The sequence below is a fragment of the Falco naumanni genome, chromosome 6 (assembly GCF_017639655.2).
Source record: "Falco naumanni isolate bFalNau1 chromosome 6, bFalNau1.pat, whole genome shotgun sequence".
Lineage (NCBI taxonomy): Eukaryota > Metazoa > Chordata > Aves > Falconiformes > Falconidae > Falco > Falco naumanni.
This window is the reverse complement of record NC_054059.1, coordinates 55,223,580-55,242,760: the sequence shown is the minus strand read 5'-3', so window position 1 is coordinate 55,242,760 and position 19,181 is coordinate 55,223,580. Positions and strand designations below refer to the sequence as shown.

Below are 19,181 nucleotides of genomic sequence, written 5' to 3'. Positions count from 1 at the left end.
CCATCATTGGCTGACTAACCTGTCTAAATTTGCTTGAAGTAAACTAAGGAATCCTCAGAAAGCCTGGAGCAGAGGACAGTAAGCATCCTTTAGCCACAATAAGTTGTTCCACTATATTACTGGATCTAGTAAAAAATGCCTGTTGCTTCAGAAATACACGTGCTCAGTCTTGCAAAGTGCTGAGCAGTCTTGATACCTTGTGAACATGTGCGCATATGGTGATGTCAGCATCATTCCTGCTGCCATCAGAGGATGCTGGGGTTGCAAGGAGCTGAAGCCTTCCATGTACAAGGGAAGCATTAGTGGTGCGGGGACAGGGGACGTTGACCAAAATAGATTGATTATGGTGTCTTTCTCAACAGTCTCTATTAGTAACATTTATATTGAGATAAAGTAAAACTGTGCTATTTGATGCAATGAAAGAAATTTACTGTTTATAAAGTAATAAGCTCTGTTTCTGTGCAGATTGATCCGCTGATAACTTGTGGATCAGACATTAAATCATGTAGACATCAGATGGGTCAGCCTTCCCGCTAAGTTCAGCATTCTCATGACAGTGAAATGGTGTCTGTGCACCTACCCTGGACTGAGATGGAGACGACAAGGAGGACCTGTTTGGTTGTAGTCCAATGCTTTTCAGGAACTGCAGCAAGAACAGTTGGAAGGGCAAATCTTGGAGAGGTGTACGGACTATGTATCTCCCTTTTGCCCTCCCTCCTGGTTATATTGCCTCATACAGCTGCTGCCCCACAGGATAAAGTGCTGTGCTCCTTGTTGGTTGGCTATCTTCCAAAGTCTTGTAGTGTTTATCATGCTTACATTTCACAAGGTTAGCTTCATATTTGTATGTTTTCCCACCCTCTTCTCATCTGCAAAAGCATAATTCTCTGAAAAATCCAGAAATGAGTTTATTGACAAAGAAGCGGTAGTTAGTTAGTGCCGGTCTGGGAATGTTAAGAGCCATGGAAGAAAATGAAACAACTGATGCAAGTTTATACCTAATCTCTGCTGTGAAGGGCATTGTATGAACCATTTGTGGATTTTTACGTAAAATAATCTTATTTAATTATACCAGAGCAGATTCTTCACTGTTTAGTCATGTTAGTACTGCAGTGGATAACTCTGTTATGGGATATTTTTCATTGAGCAAAGATGAGAGACAACATTGAAATTGTTTTGTTTACAGCTGAAGGCTTCTTTCAAATTATGGGAACTGAGCCTGTGATCTCAGTGAGCCCAAAGAAAGGTCACCACTGCTGGAACTAGTCAGCATGCTTGTCAGGCTAACAGAGGCTGCTGGTTGAGGGGGTTGCGAAAAATGTGCTCTTAGTTATACTATGGTTATGCAATGCTTTCTGGGTGGAAATAAAACACAGTAAGAGACAGTGATCAGTACTATGCAGCATTGCTGCTATTGTATGTACAGCATTGTAAAGGAAAGAATAATCCTCTGTTAAGGAGAGGGACCTTTCTTAAAATATTTATTTTACTGCACATTGATGCCATGAATTATTTCTGTCACTGGGTTTCTTGCTTTTGCTCTCTGTATTAAAATTTATGGCCAAGTAACTTTGCTACAAGGTCAGGCAGCCCACATGGGGAAGTAATGCACTGGAAAGTTGCTTATGTGGAGAAGTTTCTAGCTGTGACATTAGCCAGACATTTTATTCGTTGTTTCCGGAAGGTATTTCATTCAAAGAACTGCATGAATAAACAAGCAGATTCCAAAGGAAAAGTATTATTTTCTTGAGCTCCTTCAACTAAATTGATTGGCAAATGTTTGGAGAGACAGGAAGCTTCAGTAGATACAGAGTTGAACCTTGTATTTCTTGGGGTTTATAGATACCAGTTTAAATTCCATCCATGATAGGTCATTTCCTTGCCCTGTTGAAGGGGGGATGGTGGTGGTGGTGATGGTGGGGAAGGCCCAAGAATATATCCAAAACACTCCATATGGCTGCAATAGCATTCAGGTAGCCCTGGGCATTTCAGTGGGCCACCAGCTGCAGTGGCAGATTACAGCTGAAAATTGTATGTAACATTTCAAATTGTGCTGTTGCTTGGTTCAAAAAAACCAAACAGTAGTACAAACCAAAGAATGGTGAATACCGTTTCTCATGGGGCCAAATCTTTCAAGTGCAGTTAGGTTTTTTTGTAAACCTCCAGCATAAAGTTAGAACAAAAACTGGCATAGAAATGAATAACTCTCTTAGAATATGCTGTAAATGGGTAATAGCTTTTAATCTTTTGTAAAGGTGAAATAATTGGCAGTTAATTATTGTCTATCAATTTGCAACATAACATAAATAATACATGTTGGGTTTGTCCACATATTTATTTCCATATAATAAAAATTATACTTTTCTGGTAGTGATAAAATCACAGAAAGATTTCCAGTGTACATTAACCAAACTGGGAATTTTAAAAATGCTTATGTTCACTAAAAATAAGAATTTCAAGGATAATATACCAGTTAGTACTGCAGTGCTTGGAAGCTGTCCAAAAGGGCACCTCAGTTGGAATATTAAATTAGAAGCAACAGTGTTTAAGGATTTTTTCTAAAGATGCAAATAAAATCATGAAAGTGAGACAAATTATCTGGGGCACGAATCAAGCAGTAGTGAAAATGTCAAGTGAAACGCTTAGCAGCAGCGAGCAAGAATAGTGCTGATTTATACCAACTGAGGACCCGGCCTGCCAAGTGTCGTGGCTGTGACAGTCTGCTGGCAGTCCTCGGAGTCAAGGGCTGCAGTGAGATGGATGGGAATATCAGCTAGCCCATTTAAAAGCAGACCTTCTATAAATAATATCTGAGAGATTGGTTCAGATGGCAAGCCAACAAATTGCCAACTCCATCTGGAATCCTCTTTGTACGTACATACATAGCAAGGGAAGGATCCTGCGTAAAGTACTGTTGTTTCGGCCCTGGGCATTCAAAATCAGGCTAGTACTCTGCTTCCACGCCTCTTGCAAGAGACTTCCAAGATTATTTCTTAAAGCAAGAGTGAGCCTGGAAGGAAAGTAAGATCACATTTAAATTTTCTGCATTTACACTAGTTTGCTTAAGCAGTGTGTCTGCTGCTGTCCCATATCCTTTTGGGTTTGAAAGGGAGAGAGAATAAAGGGCAAAAGACATTGGAAGCATACATGCACATGCCTTGGGTGAACTGAAGAGAGTAACTTCACTGATTGTCCTATATACAGATGTTCCATTTAAGAAGATGAAGTGTTTATTAGATTTCTCACACCTTTGTCAGTACACAGGTTAAACATTATTGCTCATTAGTGGAAAATATGTTTGGTAGTCACCCCATATACACCTAGGTGTGAGATATTACATCTTTCAAGCTGTTAAGATATTTTAACAATTATCTTAGCAACAGACTGGGTTCTCAGAGGAGCTCTGCTTGCTTTACCCTGGCATGCTACTGAATAGGGCAAAGTCTGAAACATTTTTTTTATTGATTTCCAAAGGGTAAACTACAGGCTATTGATATCAGGTAATATTAAAAGCTGCCCTATATTTCCAGTGAGCAACATCCAAATACCTTATTCTGTATAATGGAAATCCCCTTTGTACAGTTGCTCGTATGCGTTATTATTTACTCCTTTCTCAATTTACTGACCAGTGCCTCTCAACTCAGTATACAAATTGTGTCACTTGTTAACTCGCCAAGCAGTAGCAGGGGCAGCATGGTTCTCTGAAGCGCTGTTAAGGCCTGCCCTGAAAAGTAAAAAAGCATCGGACAGTCAAAATACTTAGAGTTATGAATTTTGTCTTTCCTTTTCTTTACTTCTGGAGATTAAATCAGGACTACAGCAGGAGGATTTCATTGTAGTGGAAGAGGAAATGGAAATTGTGTTGTTCCCTCAGCTTTACTGGAGTCACAAGCCAAATCCTGTCTTCTGGCACACTTGTTACTCTAGCTACTACTGCATTACTCTCTGAAACCGTTCTTAGTTTGTTTCTGTTTTCATTTGTGCTGGGCTGCTTTGGAGTTACAAGTCAAAACCTCTGCCAATAGAAATCCACAGAAGTAACTGTTCCATGAATGCAGAATTTGGCTCAACGTACTTCTCAGCTTTGCTGCCTACAGACACACCCTGGCTCTGCAGACCGCTCTGCATGCCTTGGACTCCTGTGCGCTGTGTGATGGGGTGTCTGGGGATGCACCTGCACACTGGGCCTGCCTTGTCCATGCCATGACCCTGGCACAGCTCTGGCCATGGGAAAAGGACGCCTTCTGCAGCAACTCCTGGGTGCTGGCTATGAATTAGCACCAGCCCAAGTCCATTCCCGGCAGGCATTTAGATGCAGCTGTGTCGTTTCCAAGGCTGTCAGAGCTGGACAGGATGGGCCTGAGCTTCTCTGTACTAATTGGCCTCATACCCAAAGAACAAGTACTGGCATTGTAGAACTCATCTGTGTAAGCATAGCCAGGTACCTCTGAATGGAACACTGGCTTTTGGAGGTGCTTTTCTTGTTACTGTGAGGACAGATATTTTATCAAATGTCGAGACAGAATTTAAGTTGAATTCTCCTTCTCTATTCAAAAGTGATGCTTGAGCAAGTTGGTGTTACAGCCAAGTAAGAACTGTGACATGCTAAAGATGAAATACCGTTCTCTGTTACTGTGTGTGAAGAGCTACCCCAATTTAGATACTAATTTGCTTTGACCTATTGTATTGCTGTATGACAAGTCCTACTGTAACCTAATCACTGTGAGCTTAGAGCAGAGCCATTCACAATGTAGAAACTAACATATGGAAAAAACATCTATTACAGAAATAGAACAGCCACAGTTGGGAGTGGAAAAGTGTTATACAACCAAAATGTGGTAGTTGTCTACTTCTTCCTAACCTGGTGTTTTAAATGTGCTTTTTTTTTTTTCCCCCTCTTAGGCTGCCTTATTTGTGATGCTTAGTGCTAGCTGAGTGCTTTGTTTTCTAATGGAGAGTGGTATTCCTGGAAGCAGGCAGGCATGTTTTAACGTTTATTCCAGAAACCATTAAAATACTAAAATTAAAATTATAAAATCGGTCTGCACAGCCTGTCTCAAAGACATCATGTAATTAAGAGAGAGAAAATAGGTTATTTTATTTTGTTTCATTAAAGGTTTCTAGAAATCAAAATCTGGACAAATAATCAGACTTTCAAATATGACAGTTCCATACTGACCTGGAATGACCAGGAGGCTGTACTGAGTCCTTTTTGAAGAGAGGTGGGGGGAACAGGTTTCATCTATGGAAAAGGTTCACCTCTGGGAAAGAAATAGGGTTTGGGTTTGTTTTTTTCTTTTTTTCTTTTTCTCCTCCAGCAAGACTGTGTGCCACCAGACCTACAACCTTTTAGCACAAATGGTGTGCATGCAGTGCTAGCTAGATCTGCACTGGATCTGACAGTCTGACTTTTGTCCTAGAAGCTTAAGAGGCACAACCATGGAGCAGAGGAGGAAGTTTAGAGTAAGGGTTGCGTTTTCTTTTGAAAATGTTACAAATGACAGTAGGAGCCCAGGCTGCACTTCGAGAAAATGCCTGTAGAGCTACGTCTTGGGGACAGCCTATGTGCTCTGAGAGTAGGAACTAGTTATTTTGGGGGGGAAAAAAGCTACAAAGCCAGAAGGCAGGAAGAGGAACTGGTTAACGTGATTAAGCAACTGTTAAGATAGCATGGGATTTCTTCTATTGCATCATGCAAAATAAGTATGAGATCATTTTGTATAAATTTCAGGGAGAGCTTCCTGTTGGTGACAGATGCTGGACTGCAGAGAGTCTCTGTTTTGCAATACTGTGACCAAGATTTTCAGATTAATGCAGACAAACAAAGCAAGCAAGGCAAACAAAGAAAGCAAGCAACACAAACAAAGGTCCTTGGTCAGGTGAGGGGTTGTCCTTTAGATGACACTGGTCTGTTACTATTTGTGGAATTGTTATAGGCAAAGTGGAAAATGAGATAGTAAGGCATACTGACACCTTGTTCAGCAGCTGATTATTGCTGTTTTAATGTTTTTTACCTAATAATCAGTGCCGTTCCTGAAATTTGAGTGATGCTGTTTCCACAAGCTTGAAGAGTAGATTTGACAGAGGAGACTGGGATTTAGAAGAATTTGGGGTATAAGGCTGTATATGATGCTATGGAAGTTACAATGGAGAAAGTACTAGGACATTATCCTGCCTTAAAAAATGGAAAATTAACTGGATGCCGCAAATACGGTTTAAAATTTAGATACCTTCAACTGATAAGCATTTGACTTAAGACTAAGTCCTTGGGCCTGAAGTAGCTAAAAAATATACTGTACCAGTGATAGATCTGGCACTGCCAAACTTTTACAATAGTTGGTGCTTTTAAACTTGTAATTCTGATGTTAGCACATGCAGCTGAACTTTTGTCAGGCTCTTGATCCTGCCTGTAACTCTTCTGAACCTTAGGAATTGCTGTCCTAAATTGGTACAGAGACAATTCACTCATTAGCTATCTCCTCTGCTTCCCAATCCCCAAAATTTCAAAATCCACCATTAACTTTATCTTTTCTGCTGATGACTTAATCTCTTTGAATATCTGCCAGTCTCAGGTGAACTTCATCTGGGCACTTGCTGAGATTCCTGTAAGTTAAATTCTTCAGGCATGGATAATTCATTTGCTGTCATGAGAGAACTTGTATCCTTTTGCTAAAAGGAGAAACGTCTCATACCATGCCCTATTTTCGTGTTACTCATTCTGTTTCACATCACAGCAGTAATTTTTAAATGACATTTTATTCAATTTTCCACTTTAGTACAAAGCATGAGGACTGAACAAAAACGTATTAAGTATCAGTCATGTTTTCTGCAGCACTTACTGTGGCTGAGGCAAATGAGCAAATAAGTAACATCTTTTTCTGTCTTAAAAGTCCATTACCATCCAGTATAGCCTGATGCTATAAAAAAGGTTTTCATTCCTCTCAGCTCCCTGTTTACTTTTCACATACACATCGTTACAGAATGTGAGAGGACATTCCAGCACAAAATGAGAAGCTTGTTCTTGTAGTTCCACAAAATATAACCTGTGACTAGGGTGGGTTCTAGTGATTGAACGCCCTCCTAAAGTCTGGGATTACCATTCTCTTTCTAAAATGAAGTTGGTATAGTGTTTGCATGTTTTGAAACACTGTTGATCCTCTGATTTAATGCAATAAATGTTACTTCCAGTTGACCCCACCTGTGTGCCCTATTCACAGATTGTGTATATGTTCTGTTATAATTTGGAAGGAGAGCCAGGTGTAATAAAGACAGAGGGATTGGTGTAGCCCAGCCCAGATCATGGAGGCATTGCCTTTAATGCCTGCTTCAGCGCAAGTGAATAATAATAGTAACTGTTCCAAAGCAGTGCATAATTTTGCTTTGAAAGGTTAATTTCATTCCCTTGGTCCTTTTTTAGCCATAATCTCTATAGAAGGCATGAAATATGAAGAGATTACAGGATTACACTTTGGATAAAAACACGGTATATGGTAAGCTCTGTCCAAGTATCAGCAGTGGGATACCTGGATCGACGTGGTTCTGCACCTAGGTTGTGAGGACAGGCTAATTCTCAAATGCTCTAGGTTACTGCTTCTGGTGTCCTGCATGGTAACGGCACATAACCCTCTGATGTACAGCTGTACCTGCATTCTTGGAGTTAAAACCACATTGTGCTGTGCCGTGCAACTATTGTTTGTGTTTACCCATTTCTGGAAATCTCAAAATCATGAATGATATAATTTGCTATTGAGGGGAACAGTCTTTTTGTTAAGGCACGGTAATGAGCAATCCTTTACGTTACAGAGTGTAAGTTGGTAAAAGTTGTGAGAATTAGTTCGGTTTCTGGCATAGCAGACAAATTTTTCTGGATTGATTTAATTGAGGTGCTGCTAGAATAGGCTTTGAGTCACTGAGTTTGAGGAAGTAGAAATGTGGGGGAATACAGAGAGGAAGTTATTCTTTTGCTAGAGTTCAGTGTAGGAGCTGTAGGGTATTTCTCTCATGAAAGAAGTGTTGCTATTAGGTAGGGAAATGTTGGTTACATTCTTAGGGAGTTTTGTGTTGTTCCACAAAGAAAATGCTTTTAGAACTATATGATATTTAGCATAGGAAGAATGTGGAAATAAGGCCCCACTGGTATAAACAAAGAATAATTGAGCCCTGATTCTAATGAAGCAGACTCAAGAATAACATTAATTTTGATTACTGGGTGCTTGTTCATCAACTTAAGATATATGTGCTCTTCCTCCTAATGAAAGTAAGATGAAAAAAAATTAATGTTGCCATCTAATTTTCTTTCATTTTTTCTTGTCCTTGATTATAAAGTCTGCTTATTTTATGTGAAGGATTGACTGCATTAAATTTAGTTTTATGACATGGTAATGTTTCAATTCTTTTTCATCCACAGATTTCATTTAGTGATCTCTCTTTATGCTGTACTCTAGCAGCGATTTTTAAGTTCCTGTGAATTAGATTAAGTGAACTGTACTCATACCTTCAGCATTCTTAACTGTTTAACTGTGACTTCATATAATTTCTGATCTCATATGGCTGAAGTGACCAAAAAACCCCCATGACACAGAGCAATTCTTTATGATCAAACACATATCTGAATTTGCTGCTTATCTTGCCTGAATATTATTCTTTGGACATCAAGATCCGCTGCTCTTGCAAGTGAGTATATTTGGGCTTTTAGAGATAAATTAAAGTTGAGGAAAAGTTTGTCTTAAAGAGGGTCCTGAGCAGTAGTTTTATGGGCCCAGAGCGAGCATTTAAAGAGAGGTCTAAACTTTTATGAACTAATCTTTCCAAGTGTCAAAAGTAAATTTCGTATTTACAGACCTTTCATAAACCTATATGTGGTAGAGCAATGAACATTTATACAGCTCTGTCTCACAAAATCAGAATGAAAACTTATATCAAACTCCAGCCTTAAAGAAATAATATTTAAGGTGGAGGTTATATGACAAACAAAGGGAGGGAAGAAGGAATAAAGCTAAATATGTTACTTAAGACAAAATATATGGTAGATAAAGGGGATTAGGATAGGAAATGCCATGAAAAGTACTTAATGATTTTATTTTTTTTTATGTGACGTTCCAGTTGACTTACAGGTGTTATATTAGTTTTTCTAAAGCTACTAACAAATCTGGTCAGATTCTGTAGGCTTGATCCATGAAATGAAAGATGGCAACAATACTACTCATGTTCAAAAATGCATAACTTCATGTTTTGCCCAAGAAACTGATGAAGTGGGTTCAGTTCCTTCATGCAAGAACCTGGAGAAAAGGATTACACCCATCCATTTTGACATCTTAGGATGTAGTTGCACTACTAGTTCAAACTGATGTAAGATGCTCCTACCAAAAGAGGCGACTCTAACCTTATTCCATTAGATGTAGGGTCTAATTAAGAACTATTACAGAGCTGTTATAAACACTTTGCAAATGACAGTTTCCATAAAAATTGCACCCTTATTACAGTATTTTATGGACACTGTTGGACATGCTCTGGAATTGCAGTTATATCTTAATATTCTTTGGACAAGATTTTATCTTCCTTTTGCAGTTCAAGCAGCATGCAGCTGTGTTTCACAACTCATGTTACTGCAATTGAAATAATTAAAAGAAATGTTGATTAAAAGTTGACTTTTCTCTCCATAATTTACAAATATATTCAAAACAGTCTCTCACACAGTATGACTTTTTCCTCAGAGAAAACAATCTGACAGCATGAGTTCATACGGAGTCTTTTTCTGAGCTCAGGAGGAGCAACAACACAGGATCAGCTTGTTAAGATTCACTTATTAACACTTGTTTAACACCTGTCTTAAAAAAAAGGTTGCTTTTTTTAGTCTATTTGACAGTAGCATGAAGAAGTCTCAGCCAAAATAGTGTCCCACTGGAAGCTGTATAGAAGTAGATAAATCCTAAAGAAATTAAATTGAATTTCACAGAGAATGTGAGAAGGATAGGAAATAATAATGAGAGGTCAATATATATTAAGACATCCCTCATCACGCTTGTGAGTGAACAGTTTTTGCAGTTGACTGGTCCATAAGTAGGGACTTGAGGATTTGGCAACATGTTTGGACTCTGGCAATTAAAATCTGTGTGTGTCCTGTTTTGATTAGCTGCTGCATTTCTTGGACCTGCACCTCCCTCACTTTAGTGACCTTAGTGAGGTGTTTCTTCTGCCTTCAAGACCATCCAGCTGTCTGTGGTCACTGGTGACCAAGGCTGATGGGGAAGCAACCCCTGCTGTCCCCATAATGCTTTACATCCCCAGTATTATTTCTGGAGGGCCATTGAAGATGAGGCACAGCAGAGTCTGTCCTCTTCCAGAATTCAGCTTTTCCCTGGGAAGCCTTGTCTCTCGGGCTCTGAAAACAGTGAGAAGGTCCACCTTGGCTATGTCCTGGAGGGAGAGGGAACTGTTCTGCTCTCTCCTGCTAGCCCTGACAGCCCAGACATCTCCTTTTCACTGTTTCCCTTGAGCTGCTAGCACCAGGCAGAGCTGTGGGTGGTGAAGAGGGGTGAATAATTCTGCTTGGAAGTTTGCTATCACAATCTGCCTGGATGTTTTTGTTCTCCTATGATCAGCATGCACAGTGGATGTTCCTGTGGTTATGTAAAATCACTTTTGTAACTTGGTCTGTTTTCTTTACCTGAGTATCAGTGAGAAAACTGAGTAAAATCCACAGCTTTTTAAACCATCTTCTTTTCTGCAGCCATTACATTATCTTTCTTTCCTGTTCCACTGGACTGCTTAAACTTAATTCATTTATAAGAATTAAAATACCTTGAGGGAGTCAGGAAATTTCTCTGTCAGCGTATCTCTCTTAACAGGAAAACAAAACCCGAGATACGTAACAGAACTCCCAGTATGTCAGGAGTAGAGTCTTGGTTACCTTATGTTTGTTTGTTTTGAAGGCTTGTGGCTCTGGCATCTCGCCCTTCAGTGCTCACAGAAGGAAGCTGTAGGTTTAGCAGAGCACCTCCTGTTTCTCCACTTACAGTTAGAGGTGGTCAGAAATTCTAGATCACTGAGCTTCAAACAGTTTTTTCTGAAACAAAACAATCTTTTCCCATGTACACAGAGACTGTCATCCTGCTGTCATCACTGAAACTGGCAAGAGCACCATTTTTCCTGCATAGCTGCAACACCCTTAATTTCCTTTTTATGAGAAAATCCTAGTTTTGTTGGGTTTATTCCATGATGGGACAAATCAAATAAAACTTCCCCAGCAAACTAGAAACCCATGCCTTCAGTATAAAGGACAGATCGATATTGCCTTCTTAAACAATCCTATATTTACAGAACAACATATGTAAAACTAAAGAAGTTTGTTAGATTTCCAAGAGGAGACCCAAACTACACACGCTTCTTAACATCAGGTGGGAACATCCAGCAACACAAATTTCACCATGTCATAATGAGATTATAATTTCAGCCTTCCTCTCAGTGCTATTTGTGCCAATTTCTTAAGGGACCACTCCAACTGAAGAGATGTTCTGTGGAAGCCTTTCCTAATTAATGAGGAAACATTCAGAGTTGTCAACTTTCCTGTCTATGCTTATTGTGTTGATTAGATATGGGCACATGCTCATGTTTGTGTTCGTTACTTCAAAACCATGATCTTGAATGTGCTGGCTCATTCACAGTCTGTTGCAGGGGTGGGAAGCATATGGTCTGGTGCCTGGTTATAGCTTGTTATTCAATTTATTGTGGACTTACTGTCTTTGCAGGGTGAAGGGGGATGGTATTTCTCTAATGCTATAATTCTGTTAATATATATGGCCTTCACATTTATCTGTAAAGTCCTCAGTGAAGGAAATGTTCAACACGTTGGTCTGATGCATGGGACATTGCAGTTCAGTATGTAGGTGTGGGAAACTCATCTGATTCCCATGGAAGTCAAGGAGAGATGATTTAATTTTGAATCAGATTCCATAGATGCGAAAGTCTAGTGTAGCAAAAACTGGATGTTTCCGCAGGCTGCAGCTGGGCATGGCAGCATGGCAGTAGTCTGCTACATCTGCCCAAGTGTTGTGAGTATAAATGCTCTCTTCACTCTTAGGTCTTTTTCTGCTAGTATAGACATAGTGAACCACGATAAAGGCATAATGACTGACATCACAAGCTGCATGAATTCACATACTACAATCTATCTGGAATTTGTTCTATTGGCTGGCCTTTGTTTTCTCCAATCCCATTGTATGCAGAAGTGATTGTTAGTTATCTGCTGAAGGTTTTTGGGTCCATCAATAGTTAGGGTAGCTGTCTCCTTCCTTCTAGTCCCACTATACTGCACACCAGCAAAGTTTTTGCCTCTGTACGGAGGGATTAATAATGAGTTATTTTATGGTGAGGGATTATTATGAGTTGGAGCCACTGAGAAGTCACCACAGTAAGGGAGTCTTGTGAAAGTTTTGCCTGTATGCAACAGCAACTTGGCCCACTGTATTGGTGTTAGTAAGAGGCACAGTGTAAGCAGAAAAATGAAGTTTTCCAGCCTTCAGAAGTCATTTCTTAAATTTAGTTTTTGAAAGATTGCCCGAGTCCCTCATGGTTGTTTTGTTTCTAGAGTTTTTAGAAATAGTATTAGAAAACTGATGAACCAAAAGGTAGACAGGCATGTCTGTTATCACAGCCCTCCCCCGGGTGCAGACTGTAACCTCTACTGCCAGAGTATGGACTTCCCAGCTGGTCTTAGTCACCTATTCAAAATATCAAGGATCTCCTTTGTAATTTGCCACAGGTTGACATTACTTTGTTGTGGTGAAAGGTTGTTGAAAGTGGGGAAAAAAACCCAACCTGAAACAAAACAAAAACCAGCAGTGTGTTGAGGCCATGAGGCAAGGATTGCAGGACATTGTCTTGGAGTGTAGCTGGTAAAATGTTGTAAAATTGGCTTTTCCTGTAATAGGGATCCACTGTTGGTTCCTTCAATTAAGTCTCTCAAAAAATGGACTAGTAGCATAAACAGGAGTGGGATCTCTCTGAATTTGAGATATCCACATAGACTCTAAAACAGGCTGTACCTGTACCTACAAAATGCTGTACCAGCACCACAAAATTTCATTTGTTCCAGTGCAATATTTCAAAATCCAGATCAGTCTTGTGAAGTGTAAGGGGTTGTAGGCTTGGAGAGCAGACCTAGTCCAGTAGAGAGATACAGCAGTGGATTTGCATCCAAACTTGGATTTGGTTGCAAGCATCTGGCTCATGTCCATAACTGCTAGCAGCACACTGTAGGATCATAAAGCCCCTTTTGAATAATTCTGTGCAGTTGCTAGTTACCTTTTGTAAAAAAAATGGTGGTCATTTCAGGACAATGATAGGCTTCGGTGTCAGTAATAAAAAGCACTGTTTAGTATGGATGCATTGAGATACACACACAGACTGTGAATTTGTTTCCATCTTTTGAAAATCATAGAATTCTGGGATAAACAAAATCAAAGGGTTTTTTTCTTTTTTATTCTGAGCCACATGCAGGAGAAAGCAGTGGAAGGTATTTATTCACAGGCACAGAAATAAAGTAGTGGCACAGTCCATACTGAGAGGCACAGCACAGATTCAAATACAGCACATGTGGTACATCTTTTCCCTTTTCAAAGCAGAGTTTACAAACAAAGCAATTCTGATTATTTTTTTTAACACCTCTCTTTTAAATCTAAAACATTCATATCTACAATGACTTCTTACTGATACTTTGATAACCCCAATAACGTAAGACAGTCTACACAGTGAAACTTTGTCTGCTGCATAGGAATTGTACATATTTAAGAAGCAGACAGCAGCTTACGCATCATGGAGAGAGACATAAACAGGATATATGTGTGTTAAATATTCAAGTAAATATAGGTGATAAATACCTGTTGTTATTACATGACCTGTTTTTGTCAACAGTCATGAAGAGGAATGATACAATAGTATACAACTACCTTGCCTGCAAACCTCCGTGTTGCACAGACACTTGTACAAGTTCTATTTAGGGAGTCTGAGAATATAAACCGAGCATGAGTGAATCATGTAGCTCCATGTGCCAGTCCACCAAGGTGGCCGGATGGATGAATCCAAGGGCATTCTTCTTACAGGGGTGCGCACACATTTGCATTCACAGGTCAGATCCTGTGTATGTCTTTCCAGTGGGAATGCGGAGTTCACATAGGAGGTGCTATAGACTCAACTCCAGACTGTTGGTGAGCCTACAATATCTCAAAATATTAAAAATAAGTGAAGAAACAAACAAAAAAACCCAAACCATTCTTCTGTAGCTATATAAACTATGCTTTAAAAAGCTCATTTTAGGTAGCCTGATTGGTTTTATGCTTGAGAAATTACTTACACAGTGAGCTTTACTCTTTACTTGGAAGCTTTACATGCAATAACAGAGATACAGATTTTATACATATATATAACTGAGAACTGTTTTGTGGAAATGCTTAGGAGCAAAGAGCTCTGTCCTTTTTTTTAGACTCTAAGAATAATACATAATGTGCTACAAGGAAAATTACGTTCTGAATACATAAAATCACTACTGTTTTGTGGTATCTGGAGACCTCTGTGACTGATGAGTCATATTCTGCTTATTAGGTACTATAGGGTCAAGTGTCAGAGTGGCTGAGTGCTGTATTTCCCATTGGTTTTGTTCAGAGTTGCGTGAACGGATTGTTAGAGCTGTGTGAATAACCATGTCAGAGGGCTGCATCGAAAGGAGTATGTGGGATCAATTCATAAAAGCTGGGAGGAGTCGCTGCTCATATATAACTTAGGAGAGACTTGAACCCAGGATTAACGGATAGTGAAGGAATGTGGTAAACAGTGGGCCAGAGAACGTAGAGTATGTAGCTGTCTGAGTTTGGGGAACAGTCCCTGTGCCTCCCTCAGACTCATATATTAACCTGAAATGTTTCTTCTTGAAATGCTAAACCTGTTTTTAATGGTTTGGTTTTTTCTTTGGGTTTTTTTTAAGTTTCAAGCAAACTTATTCCCGTAGCTGCCTTGTAAAAATATTTTTTAGAGTATTTTTCCAAACTTTTTTCAAAATATAATGAAATGCATTACCAAGGTCTAGTCTGATGGCTCTTTAGCTGGAGAACACAGTTCTTCCTTCCCACAATAACAGTGCTGTGGAGGCCCAGAACTGGAAGATTGGTCTGTCTTGCTGTTCTAGAGTGGGATGCTGATATTAAAAGCTAATAAAGGTGCTGCCGTTGAAAACTGAGAGTTTTGTTTACCTCTCCCTCTTCCCCTTGAATCCCCATATGAATTACGTTTTATCAGTGAAATCACTCCTGTGTTGTGCAATCCACTAGGGAGATTAATAAAAGTCTTTTATAACTTTTATAACTATAATCTATATGTGCTGGCAAACTTGAATACATTTACATATATGAAAAAGAACAAATTTAGATAATTGAACAGTACAAAGCTTTGTGTTAAGAGCATACAGTAGTATCTCTTTTACCAGATGTGTGTGACTAAACAGCTTCTTAGAATTGGTTGCAGAATGCTAACTCCAGAAGAGGACATTAAAAATATGACCTTTAAATACAGACAGATGGAAACAGTTAGTTACCTAGTGCAAGAAATTGTGAAGTGGCAAATTACATGGCCAGTGGAAATCAGGAAATAAAATCTGCTTTTCCTAGATTACATTCTTTATAAAGGGAACATGCTGTAGTAGGCTATATAGTTTATTATAAGGAAAAAGTTTGATGGAAAAGTACCATTTCAGAATACATGTAATGGTGTATGCAAGTCCTCACTATGTAAACAGTTATTTTGTTAAGAGTCCACATGAATAAACATATACAACAAAGCAAGGGAATGCCAGCTTCTTACTTTTATCAGTAAATATCTAAGAATAGGCCGCTGGAACAGTGTAAGAGTAAGTCTGCATTCCTTCAATGGCAGAGCTTTAAGTTAGAAGACAGAAGAGAGGCAGGGAGGGGGAATATATGGTTTTCAAAGTTCTACACTTTGTTTAGGAAAAAAAATTCTAACCTGTGCTTAGAGTGTTTAAGTCATTTCCCCCGCTATAAACTCCTGAATTACAAGCAATGAGGAAACAGATAGAGTTTTAGATTTATTAAGCAAAATCACAAAACAAGTGCAGCTAAACTTAAGAATGTTGCTAAAGTGTAAATTCATTGTGTACTATGTTTTTCATCTTCACCTAGATGGCACAGGTGATTGTTGGGCAGAAGAAATTAAATTTGCATGTTTACTCTTCCAAACTGGATGCTCATAGTGTTAGCCAGTGGCTTTTACTGAAGTGTTACAATAAAGATGTGCAGTGAAATATTTTTTTATCTGATACACTGTATACATCTTCATCAAACTTTTGATTCAGAGCTTGAGGAGGGGGAAATTACTTTTTACAGTCAGGAAGAAGTAGCTACGACCTTAAAATCCAGCTCAGACAGAGGCTCCTGATACAATTACAGCTGCTATCTTTCCGTGGCAATGAATTCCTTCTCTTGTCTGTTGTGACGCATAGGTGAAAAACATGCAGCAGAGCCAGACGATGCAGAGCTGGTGAGCCTCAGCAAAAGGCTGGTGGAGAATGCAGTGCTGAAGGCTGTACAGCAATATTTAGAAGAAACGCAAAACAAAACCAGACAGACTGATGGAAGCCCTGTGAAAACTGAAGAAGCAGCAAGCAGCAGTAAGAATGAGAGTGATGATGATAACAGCAAGTGAGCACTGTGCAGAAAGCCTGGGAGCAGATATCCCACCAAGAATAACCACAAAAACCTGTCCCAGCTCCCCGCTGAAATTTGCTAAGTGGTGCTGAGTGACAGGCACTCTGCTTTGTGAGTCTCTTATCAAAAGTTTGTTCTGAATCAAAGGACACTCTCTACTGGTTTAATAAGTGCTTGCACTGCTGAAAATCCATTGAGTGCTGGGAGGGACGGACTGTGGAAAAAAGACAAGAATGGTGAAGCAGGTGGCTCCAGTCTTCACTTGCTCTTGATACCAAGAGTCCCTTCCTTGCTTTTGAAGAGAAGCTGAACCCTTTGTGTTTGCATTTTGGATTGTCGTGGATGGCCATGGAAGAGGCCTTGCCATAAGTGGAAGTGATGCTCTTCACCCGAGGGTTCGGCACTGCCACAGGGCTGCTTACTGCATGTGAGAGCACGTGCTGTTTCCTAGTCAACAGCAGTCAATCCCAAGCTAAAAATTACCACTACAGATACTCATCACAGATACTATTACACAGTATGTAATATGACAGGAGTTTCTCCTAAATGTGACGCTGTGCTGTTCTTTACTTTTTGGTAGCATTTGTTGATGTAATTTTTATTTTTTTGACAAAGTACCTTTTTTATAAAAAACAAATATGCACAAAAGGCTGAGCACTTAATACTGTCCAGACCACATACGATCTCTTTATCCTCATACATTAATGATTCTAAGTGACATTAGTTGTTATAAAATGTATTATATTGTCTTTTTTTCCTGTAGGAAAGAGCCATGAAGCAGACTTAGTAAAGGAAGCTTTGCACAGAGAAACACAGGCCCTGTTATCCGGACTGAATCAGATAAAGGAGCTGTTATCCAGTTCTGAGATCCGCATGAAAATTAGAAAAGAACTGTTTGAAGACAGGCACAACTCTTAACAGAGAATAGAAAAGTGGTATTGACTCTGGATCTCCAAATGCATGGTTGTAAATTGCCATGATGTAAAATCTCATCAGGTCATGTAAAGACAAAAAATATTTCTTAAAGAAATTTTCCTTTCTTTTTTACTGAAAATATGGATGGGTATAAATGGCTCATGAGCAATCATGCTGAAATACTTGCACAGAAGGATTATATTTCATCATGATGAAGTACAGCCACTCCTCAGCACTGCTTTGAAACATGCTTGGATGTGCAGGTATATGTCATAACTCCAAAGTGGAAAAATACTGGTTTTAAGTAAACCTGAGCAAACACTGTGCCCTTCCTTTAGCATTGCAGATAATTCAGATTTTTCTCAAAGATCCCTTCCCTAGCAATGCTGTACAAATATTTAAAAATGGATGCTTTTAAGTACTTTAAAATGTGTATTTGAAAGAAAACTTTTAATTATCTGCCTTTTGGATATGTACTGGCATTTTTTGGTTAGCACTCTTTTTTTTTTTTTTTTTTTAAACAGCACTTGAATACTTGTATAGATGCTGACATGTTGTTTCTGCTGATGTTTACACTAATGCAAGAATGTTTTAAATTTCAGAATAAAATTCAGGCTCCACTGATCTCAATGGCAGACTTTCAATGGCTTTAATGGAGTCAGGATGCTGCAATTAAGTTTTCTCATGAAAATAATGATATTTGGGATAATATTTGCTTTTTTACTTTTGTAGAACAGTGGGTTTGTCTTTTTGTTTTTGTTGTTTTCTCCATCTCTGCCTTCTCCTGCCTGAGGTGGGGTGTCAGTTTGCTCTCATTGTTGCCTCCACACACCTGCAGGATTCACTGAAGCTTTGGATGTACAGCAATGCAGGAGTAGGTCCAGTATTTGCATTTTTAATAAACTGTTTAAAATTGCCTCTGATCATAAAAGCTATAGAATATCTGTTGTGATTGGTATCAGAATTGTGCTGTTAGAACAGCTGTGTGCATATTCTTCATTGGTCTCAAGCACTGGTAACTTAACTCATGTGTCAGAGCTTTTTTTTTTTTCCCCTTCTCATTTGATACATAATGCTGTATTCTGAAATGCGTCTCATACATGCCTTGTTCACAATAAAGTATTTTTTCCTTTCCACTCTGTGTATGTATTCACCTGTCTCCAAATGAAGTACTTGCAAGTAACAGGATTGACAGAAACTGTGCTTGTATGAATCATGTCGTTGACTACAGGTGTTGTGCCAAGATACTGACCTAGAGCTTGGCTGCTGAAATCATATGAAGAAATTCACACAGATAAGCAAGTCCTGAGACATTAATATTTTAAATGGCAAAACTTTGAAACTCTAGGGATTAATTTATATTCTGGGGAGTGTAGCTTTAGGAGGAAGTATTGGTACAACCTCCTAGAGGTCCACTCTTCAACATCAAAAATTGAGTGTGTCATATCGAACGTTACTGAATACTACTTCATTCAGAGACAGCTATTCGTTTTGCATCAATTAAAATCCAACTTGCAGATGACAACACAAAACCAGACAATCAGCTTATGAAAA

General features: G+C 39.1%; 1 protein-coding gene across 2 annotated transcripts in view; it reads left to right on the top strand.

Annotated features, from left to right (window-relative positions):
* The window catches only part of AKAP7 (A-kinase anchoring protein 7), an 88,947-nt gene extending 70,186 nt beyond the window's left edge, over positions 1 to 18,761 (top strand). The window contains exons 8-9 of one of the 2 annotated variants that reach the window (XM_040598364.1): positions 16,508 to 17,139; positions 17,476 to 17,587. In XM_040598364.1, coding sequence (XP_040454298.1) covers positions 16,508 to 16,710 — 203 coding nt within the window. In that variant the 3' untranslated portion in view covers positions 16,711 to 17,139; positions 17,476 to 17,587. Of the gene's footprint in view, positions 1 to 16,507; positions 17,140 to 17,475 lie in introns of both variants that reach the window. The other variant, XM_040598365.1, reaches the window with a different exon arrangement.
* The last annotated feature ends 420 nt before the right edge of the window (positions 18,762 to 19,181 follow it).